This window comes from Astatotilapia calliptera, chromosome 17 (assembly GCF_900246225.1).
Source record: "Astatotilapia calliptera chromosome 17, fAstCal1.2, whole genome shotgun sequence".
In the NCBI taxonomy this organism is placed as follows: Eukaryota; Metazoa; Chordata; class Actinopteri; order Cichliformes; family Cichlidae; genus Astatotilapia; species Astatotilapia calliptera.
Window position 1 is genome coordinate 7,550,187 of NC_039318.1, and position 9,747 is coordinate 7,559,933.

At 43.3% G+C, this 9,747-nt stretch overlaps 1 protein-coding gene across 1 annotated transcript; it reads right to left on the reverse strand.

The window, feature by feature from the left end:
• Positions 1-2,375: 2,375 nt before the first annotated feature.
• Positions 2,376-8,174, reverse strand: LOC113009025 (fetuin-B-like). The gene is made up of 7 exons (XM_026147059.1): positions 7,919-8,174; positions 7,418-7,531; positions 6,852-6,939; positions 4,905-5,065; positions 3,636-3,749; positions 3,249-3,335; positions 2,376-3,071 (listed from the first exon to the last, which is right to left on the reverse strand). Exons 1-7 carry the CDS (start codon positions 8,126-8,128, stop codon positions 2,418-2,420), a joined length of 1,428 nt encoding a protein of 475 aa, XP_026002844.1. The 5' UTR covers positions 8,129-8,174; the 3' UTR covers positions 2,376-2,417.
• Positions 8,175-9,747: the final 1,573 nt, after the last annotated feature.

A 9,747-nucleotide genomic window follows, 5' to 3' on the forward strand; every position in this document is an offset into this window, starting at 1 on the left:
AACAAACAGCTGCTATCGGCTGCTCTGCAGGCCAATGACTGGCTCAGACAAACTGAGCGGTCACAGTGCACTGGGGAACAGGGCAAATCAATTAAAAAGCTCACTGCACACCTCATTTCAGTTCTTGAATATTACTTTAAAAAAAATTCTTTAAGAAATGAAGTCACGCAGTCTTGATGAACAGGAATGCCTGTGAGCTTTCGATTAGCAGAACTCTTCTCAGCTCATCTCATCGAAGCTTAAAAGAAAGTGAGGGCCATTTGCAAAGCACTCCATCAGTGTAAGCCACTTCTCTGCTGCTGATTCTTCTTTTTATTTTATGTGTGCCAGTTCATACTTCCTCATAGTAACTGTAACTGGCAAATCTAAAAAGCTCATGTCAGTGGTATCATATAAAACTTAATGGGCTAGCAACAGTGGAGTGTGTGCTCTTTAGATGTGCTTTTTGTTCATTTGATTTCTTTTTTCAAAATGAAGAAATCTATCTATTAGTTGAGTTTAGAAAAAGTTTGAGTTATGCTGCAGGAATCGATCAAAGAGTTTTGGATATACTTTTATCTTCTGTAAATATTTCTGTTGGAGTGTTTCCTGAAATGTGAATTAGAGGTTGACTCACTTTTTTCCTAATCGTTTTTGTCACATTAGCAAACACTCTGCATGCTCTTGTGCAGCCTGCTGTGCTAGAACAGATGCATTACATGAACATCAGCACCGTGTGAGTGTCTGAAAATAGTTTGAACTCGTACTGCTTTACTTCAGTAAAAGTCATAATCCTACTAAACTACAGTAATATGAAAAATGTTTTTGAATCAAAATACGGACATGTGTATTTTTGGTGCTGCTGTTCTATGTTTGTGTATAGGTGTGTGTGTGGGTGTGTGTATGTGGCAGAGCACCCGTTCTTCAGGCCTGGTGGGTGTGTCAGCCAGGCCACACCTGCGGAGGAGAATCACACACACCTGATCAAGCCTTGTCTGGGAGCTATTTAACAGTTTGGCTGAGCGCTCTTCGACGCTGGATTGTTGTGTGAGACTCCACGTCAGTCATCTAGCGTCTGTGAGTGTATGCCTACTGGAATTAAGTGTCTTGATGGCTGCCTCTGTTATTTCCCCTCAGGAGGAGCGTGGAACACCGCAGGGCAGCAAGCACGGGGTGTGGGGACACACGGGAGTGGAGAGCACTGAGCATGGACTTTGGAGAAGAAGACACGACACGGGAGTCATGGAAGTGCACGGGGATTTATTGTCATTTTGCTGCCACTGTAAATAAACGCTTGTTCAGATTAAATAGAACAAAATACAAAGCATTAAAATATGTTAAAAACACAACAGCCTTAATAAACCCAGAGTAGTTTGGAGCCGGTAGTAGGGTTCATACGTCATCACTTAAAGATATCCCACCTGCTGTGAATGTTTTAATGCAGTACAGTTGTTATTATTATCACTTGTCACGTCCTCTTTATGACAGTTAAAATAAATAATTTTCATATAAGAAATAAAATTGTCTCATGTAAACTGTATATGGTGTTAAATAGGCCTATACTATTGTACTTTAATGTTAATCATAAGGGTGGTACTTCAACAGCCATATATTTTATGAGGTGGTACTCACTGTGAAAAGTTTGAGAACCACTGATCTACAGCAATAGTTCCTCAGGCTTACTGGACAATTTTCTGTTTTTCAGTTTTCCTTTGTACTTTAACCTTTTCAGCAGAATGTTTTCAGTTTTTAAGCCACTTAACACTAACCGATACATGATTCAAGGAGAAAAACATTACCTAAACCAAGGGATGTCAGCATTAATACATTACATGTAACTTAGCAACAAACTAATTTTAAAGTACCAAGCACCTAGCTGCAGAATCCCATATACACACACACCTTCACTGTGTACTGTACCACTGCACACGGTTGGAATGACAATAAAGCCACTTGTCTCAACTAAAGTGTACCTTCCCAGCAAACATGCCATTTGTGACCCATATGGGCCCATTGTCCCAGATTGCTCTCTGATGTTTCCTTTGAAATATAAATGTGTGTCGATGTTAGAAAGCACTTATGTAGTAAAAGCATAGAAAACAGTGCCTCTATGAATGAGTGAATGAGGTCGAATAAGAATGAAGTTCTATAAAGCACTTTGAGTCCTCAGGTAGCATAAGGAAGCGCTATACGGTGTAAGAACCAGTCCATTCACACACACACACACACACACACACACACACACACACACACACACGCACACACACACACACACACACACACACACACACACACACACACACACACACACACACACACACACACACACATTTATTTATTTATTTATTTATTTATTTATTTATTTATTTATTTATTTATATATTTCAGTAATTAAATGAGTTTTGCACACTGTGTTTATTACATTTTCATACACCACATTATGCAGCCGGCTTGAACATGGGGTCATTAGCAAAGAGAATCCCCACACCTTGATCCCCTCCCTTTTTGGTGGGGCACAGGGCAGAGACTGAGGTTGGGAAGGGCTCGATGGCGGGCTCCATCTGTCCGGGAACCTGAGGGTCAGGCTTAAGTGGGAGAGTGACTCCAACTCCAGGCCCACCGGCGGGGACATCAGGGAAGGAAGGCAAGGTCACAGGCTGGCCCAAGGCAGGCAGGACTATCACTGTTCCCTTTGCATCATCGTGGGGTGCGTTCTCATGTTCGTGCTCGTGGGGATGGTGGTGGTGCTCGTGTTCATGTAGGTGACCGTGCTTGTGGTCATGGTCCAGAGCCAGCTCGTGGTCATGCTCATGGATGTGCACACCTACAGCGTGCTTGTTGTGTGCCTTGGCATAATGAGTGTGCACATGATCGTGGTTCAGACCGTGGTCGTGGGAGTGGTCCCAGTGCCTGTGGGAACTGCCTGTGGCATGGTCATGTGTTTGGTGGTGATTGTGGTCATCAGTTTGGTTCCTGTTGTGGCCATGATGCGAGTGGCTCTTGGTGTGGTCGTGGCTGTGTGAGTGTGTGTCGTTGTGGCTGTGGTCAGTCTCTCCACCCAGCAGGGGGAGCATCATCTGTCTCTTAGCAGCCTGGAGATTTTATACAGAGTGTACTATAATAAAGAGTTTACAAAACAGAGCCAGCCCAAGGCATAAGGAAACTAAGCGCCTTCTTAGGTCCCCCATCACCATTTATTACTTACACTGTTCCCTATGCGACTGAAGGATATTTGAACAATACAGATATGACATGTTAATGAGTCTTACCTCAGGCACATAGAGCTCACAGTCGACATTAATTTGCTCCTCATCAAAAAGAGGCTGGAAGAGGGATGCCTTACAGAAGCCCTTGTGCTGAGAAGAGAAAAAGAAGAAAAAACTTAAGAAAGCAGAGGATTGAGGATGCCTGTGGTTTTACTACGGTGGAACAATTACACATACTGAATGAAAAAGTAATCCTCTGCTGTCACAAACTAGTCAGTAGAACTTAGAACACACTGGATCAGAGCTTTGAGTGGAAAGCAGAGGTCTTTGATTGCAGCATTAAAACTAAAATGACCCCCTGATCAGAAAAGCCATACTGCACTGATCTCATCAACCCGTCTGACTACAACTTTACATGAGTGAGACTAATAATTCTTTCTCCTGACTCACAGCAAACTCGCAGTCCATAGGGGGGCAGTTCTCAGCCGTCACTGCTTCTGTGCTGTGGGGGCAGGTGGTCTCCTGGATGGTGTATTCCACACGGTAAATTGAACCTGCGACAACCTGGAAACACAAACACAAAAAGCATAACAATATGTCAATCTAAATGAGAGTCCATGATGAATAAAAGATCTTTCTTATCCCTGTTAATATTCTCATTCATTTCAGATTGATCGAGGGCTTTTCAGTGAACCTTTTGCACAAAGTGACAATACTGAACTATAACAGTTTAGCCCAGAAGTAATGACTGTATGCGCTAGTTTTTCAGTGTCACCCAGTGTTAGGTTGATTTTGATAATAGTTGTCAATGTTGTACTTAAATTAAACCTCGTCTTAAACTGTATGTTTAGAGATTTTTCTGTTCCTCCCCTACACATCTAGGATGGGGGGGGGGGGGGGGGGGGGGGGCAATCAGCTATAGTGTTTAACTGCAGACATTGCATGTAAGGTTCTGGGTGTCCTTATAGTAGGGGTGGGGGAAAAATCGATACTGTGTAGTATCGTGATATTTTGTTTGCTAATAATGTATCGATACAGGGACAGCAGAAATCGATATTTTGTTACAAAAAAAGTTTTTGTGCTCTGACTTCAGAGCATGTTGATCCTTTTTCTGAGCAAGAATCCTGACATTCCTTCAATGTCCAAATGTGTTTAACTTTTTTTTTGGCAGCAATAAACATGACAGTTTACTTATTTTAATTTAAGACATGTTTTATTTTAATTCAGTTTAAAACTTTTTTATTTAATGTAAAATTATATTTTGTTTTAATTTACTTTCAAGTTCTTCAGTTGCTGAAGGGGCTGCATAGTTTTTACAAATTGCATAGTTCAGAATAGCTATAATTGTACCAGATGGTTGCATTCAGTTAAGTTGGACTAGACTGTAATACAAACCGTTCAGTTTGTCAACAATAAAACTGACTGAAATGAGAGAAAGACTGAGTGCGAGACTTTGATATTAGATATAATGAATATTGATAAAGTTTACCTTTATGTACAGAATCTGAATATCGCAAAATATTTTTAAAAATTGCAATAATATCGTATCGTGTGTTAAGTATTGTGATAATATCGTATCGTGGGATGTATGGTGATTCCCATCTCTACCTTATAGGATGTTTTACTTCCTGGCCTAAGTAAGCCAGTAAGTATTTGGTTAGATAGCATGTTTCTATGTCACATATCTTGATGTTTCTTTTGGATATGTGGTAATCTGACCTGTGCAGTAGCACGGGAGATTTTGAGCAGAGTGAACCGATTGGCCAGCCTGCTCTGGTTGTGGAATTTCTCCAGAGACTTGGTCACAGTCTTCTGAACTTCAGCTTCCTCATTATTGCGAGGTAAATATGGACAGCCGGGACAGCTCTCATGCACCCTACCTGCAGGAATTGAGCAGAACAAAAAAGTGGTTTTACATGTTGGTGCTGCACGAAACCTGTAATTTCACCAAATTGTCTCATTTTTTTTTTTTTTTTTTTGTGTCCCGTTTGGATCTTTAGCCATCAGAATTGTTGTCTTAAGGCCAAGAAAGATGCCAAGCGGATTTATTTTACCAAGTGGATCATCATGGCCTTGCCATATTGGTCCATTTGATTGACCTTTATTATAATTATGTATTTATTTTATTTTCAGTTGCTACAAACGGGACAGACATGACTGGGGGATAGGACAGGGAGAAAGAATGAAAGAAAGAGAGGGAGAGAAAGAAAACCAAAGGGGAGAAGAGACGGTGAGAAGGGGGGAAGAAAGAAAAAAAAAAAAACAACAACAAAAAAAACAAAACACCTGGGTCACCTGTATGGAGAAAAAAAACAGAAGAGAGAGCAAACAACAAAGAGCAAAAAACGGCACCATCACAATAAACTAGCTAGCAGTAGATATCAGTAGATACTAAATAATAAACGATATTGTGCAGCACGCAAGATAGACAGCGCACAATGTGCTTTGAGGCAGCAGCCAAGAAAGCTGTAGTCCGGTATGGACACCTGTGTGCATACCTGTGTGGATCAGCATGCTTGCATTCCAAAGGTTTCTCCATGTAACGATCTGCTAGGGAGTGTGGGGAGCCACAGCCCCGTCCTCCAGGGTATGAAGCAGGTATGGAGGAGATCAAAACTCCAGACATCCAGAGGCCCCCAGAACACAAGAGACCAAGGAAGACCAACAGAGGGGCAGCCGCGCCACTGTCTCAGTAAGAGCTGAGGAGAGTCCCAGATGAGGGCTCACTCAGCAGCGGCGGAGCAGAAGCCAGGGGGAGTTGCAGTGACGCGCCCGTGAGCTCCGCCGGCAGCCAGCTGTGCCTGAGTGACCGAGCCCCAGGCCGAGAGGCCGGGGGCACCCCACCTCCGAAGTGGCCCGAGCGAGCCCCAGGCTCCAGGCCCCAATAAGCGGCCGCCAAGGAGTGAGCCGGTGTGTACCCGGACGCCCATCCCCAGACACAAAGAACCACCAACGCACCGATGTCTGAGGGAGTCCGCCACTGGCAGGGGAAGTGGTGGTGGGTGGAGATAGGCCTCCAAACCTTGGAGGGCCCGAGATGTCCCCAGAGAGGTGGCGTCTGATACCCAGCCTGACATATAGACACAGACATACAGGCACACACAGACACAAACATCCATTCCCACCCTCATGCTCTCATATGCACTTACTCCACACTCAACCAACGTGGAGACAGACATAAAGAGACGCTGTACACATGATCACACTCCCCAAGCGTACTCTACGAACCGGGTCTAGGTACCCTTGCCCCTGGAGGGGGGAACTGCACCCAGACCCAGGTGGTGTTACCCTTTTCCCTGCGGTGGGGGGAGGCAGACCGCCCCGACTCCGCAGCAGCAGGGAGGCCCCACACTCCAGACCGCAGTCGGACGGCCAACTCCTCCTAGCCCTCCCGCTCCAGCAGGCCGCAGAGAACGGGTGTGAGAGAAGACTCCAAACCTCCCTCCACCCGCTCATTGTAGTGTTGATGCATGTGTGTTCTAAGGTGCAATTAAAACCCAGGAGGGCATGGAGCTACCTGCCACCAAATTGTCTCATAAGGTGCAGCCTGTTTTTATTTTTCCTCCATAAAGTATGCTGCTGTATATGTAGAACTGGTTGTCATCATAGATATGATCGTTAAAAATCGCAACTCCTTTTTTCATATATATGTAATATTTTTCATACCTGGTCTGATAACACAGCTGTATTTGTAGAGGCGCTCCACTCTATGCACCTTATTGATGAAGATAGCAGCTTTGCACTGTCCATATACCTGCAAACACAAATACAATATATCAACACACCAAATGACTTTATTCCCCTTCCAACTTCTGAACTAATGCTTAGGGAACAAAAACCCAAGATGATCACTATGCTGAAACAGAAAGATTTGAGGATTTTAAGAAAGCCTTGCTGTGTTCTCTGTGTGTGCGCACTTAGAATAGAATAGAATAGAATAGAATACTTTTATTTGTCAATTTCTTCAAATGTACTTGCCATACAAAGGAATTGAAATTACGTTTCACACTGTCCCATGCGTAGACATTGACAACAATAAGGTGCAGATGCACAACAAAAACAGCCCTAACAATAAAGTAATAAATAGTAATATAATAATATAAATAGTGCTAAAAGAAATACTAAAAATATATATATAGCAGCAGGTGTGTGCAATTGCAATGCAAGTCAGGAATGTTTTTGTTTGTGTTTTTTTTTTGTTTGTGTGTGTGTGCGTGTGCGTGTGCTCTAACCTTGATATTTTCCCTTGGACGAATGTCACAGCTCTTCCAGTCCTTCCAGCTGAGAACACTGCAGTCGGTCTCCACAACATCCAGAGTGAGGTAGAAGACCACACCATTCTCTCCCTGTAATGCATGCACACACACACGCACACACTTTATCAAGCAATGTTTACAGTCAATAAAAATGTAATTGAATTTAACAGCTTTCACTTGGTCACTTCCAGTGATTCATGGTACCTCCTAAACTTTCACACAAGTCACCTAAATTTGTTTTTCTTGTTTTTATTTTGACCATTTTAAGCCAGGTAGTGTCTGCAAAACACAAACACTATTTATGACGGTTTCCAAGCATCATGCATTCAGTAAACAGCCGGACTTACTGTCATAAAAAATGAATGTGATTAATTTCTGTTTCACCAAATCTGGCACTTTGTTAGAAAGTAATTCCACCCTAAACAGCACTGGTCTATCACACAGTAATAATACTGCAAGCTCAGCAGCATGGCTTACATGGCTCTTTATGTGGGCGTTGGACAGGTGGTGCAGGCTGAAGATGTAGCCCTCCTTCCTGTTCTGGTTGATTTTGGTAAGTTCAGCAGCTGCTTTTGTTGATGCGTCTTCACATGAGCCTGGCTCCATGCCACCATGCTCCACTGGTGCACCATTGATGGTCACACAACCCAACACCAGCAGCAGTGATAACAGCACGCAGGTCTTCATGGTAAAGGCCTGGGACGACTCTCTTACACACTGTCACACTCGAGCTTCCAAAAGAGCTGTGTAGAGATGGAGAGGTCACATTTTATATCCTGCTACCCACATGTGCACACACACACACACACACACACACACACACACACACACACACACACACACACACACACACACACACACACACACACACACACACACTTGCTTAATAAAGTTATCAGTTGTTAAATAAACAGGCTGTACACCCTCTCTTCTTTTGGATCAATAGGCACATGGTCCAGTGTTGCCACACAGTTGAGCCTAATCGACAACATGGCATAAAGTTTTGACCTTCTTCAGTTTGCTTAACCTTCTTCTTGAAGTGGTGAGAATGCTGTTATCCAGCTGTTGCAGTGTACTCACTCTCACCTGGATGGTACAGGTGGCATTGTTAGAATCATGTTTTTTTAAATTTCTCCGGTGCTTTAATTCCATTCAGCTACTTCTTCTGAGTGAGAAGCTGCTCAGGATGGCTGTCACCACCTTCTGAATGTTAGCAAGACTAAAGAGATGGGAGTTGACTTTCTGAGGAAAAAAACTGCGATATCATTGGTCAGAATGTGGAGGCGTTTGACTCAGTGAGGGACAGGAGGTCACTGAACAAACGGCTCTCCATCAAGGACAACCCATCACACCTGCTCCACTCCACACTGTTGAGGCAGCAGAGCCCCGTTTCTCTGAGATCGATTCAACCTCGCTGCCATAAAGAATGCTTTAGGAAATGATTCCTACCAATGAAGCTGTTTTTCTTAGATTTAAATGGTACATATTATTTATTAATGCATTTGCACTTCTGTCTTGCACTAACTTTGAACTAACTTTAGTTTTACACTTATATAACACAGCATTTTTCTTTTTCTGAATATTTAAAGGGCTTTTTACTACAAGCCTCACTCACCCAATCCAACATACATTCATAGGGTACTATTATTCAAGCTCTGTGTCTAATATTCATGAACAGACCCACAATCCAGTGTGCATCTTGAGCAACTCAAGATTCGGTTCCTTGTCCACACGTCATCAGGCAGCTTGGAGGCACCAAGGATATAGTGCCTCCAAAAGAATAGTCTTTCGCCCCTATACCCAGGTCAGACGACCGATTTGCACGTAGCTGCCATCACCAGTGTGTGAATGTGTGTGTGAATGGGTGAATGACTGGATATGTAAAGCACTTTGGGGTCCTTAGGGACTAGTAAAAGCGCTATATAAATACAGGCCATTTACCATTTACCATATAACCAGCAACTTTTTGCACAACCTGCTCTATATCCTGAGCCACAGCCAATCTCTCTGAAGAAGACTGCCTAAAGAAGAGCCGAGCCTGGATTTACCACTTGGGAGTGGAAGCTTCTTGTGGCCAGAACACAATGTATGCATTACACGCATAGCACACAAAATGTAAGACCATACACATGACAAGTTTCCCCACGCACATTTTCCTTTGTGTACAAGTTTACATCTGTAAATAAAGTCTTGTTAAAACTGAGTTTCTGTTGTCCGTGTCTGTATCTGTGCTTGGGTCCATGTTGCATACTGGCCTCTGGGCCCGCCTATGTCATGGCTGTAGGCCGACTCGGGAGAAAAGGACT

Coding starts and splice junctions, on each gene's coding strand:
- LOC113009025 (XM_026147059.1), bottom strand. CDS start 8,128: ATGAAGACCTGCGTGCTGTTATCACTGCTGCTGGTGTTGGGTTGTGTG. Junction 3,750..4,904: donor TCTCCCGTGCTACTGCACAG/GTCAGATTACCA, acceptor TTGTGTTTCCAG/GTTGTCGCAGGTTCAATTTA. Junction 3,072..3,248: donor GTGAGCTCTATGTGCCTGAG/GTAAGACTCATT, acceptor TAAAATCTCCAG/GCTGCTAAGAGACAGATGAT.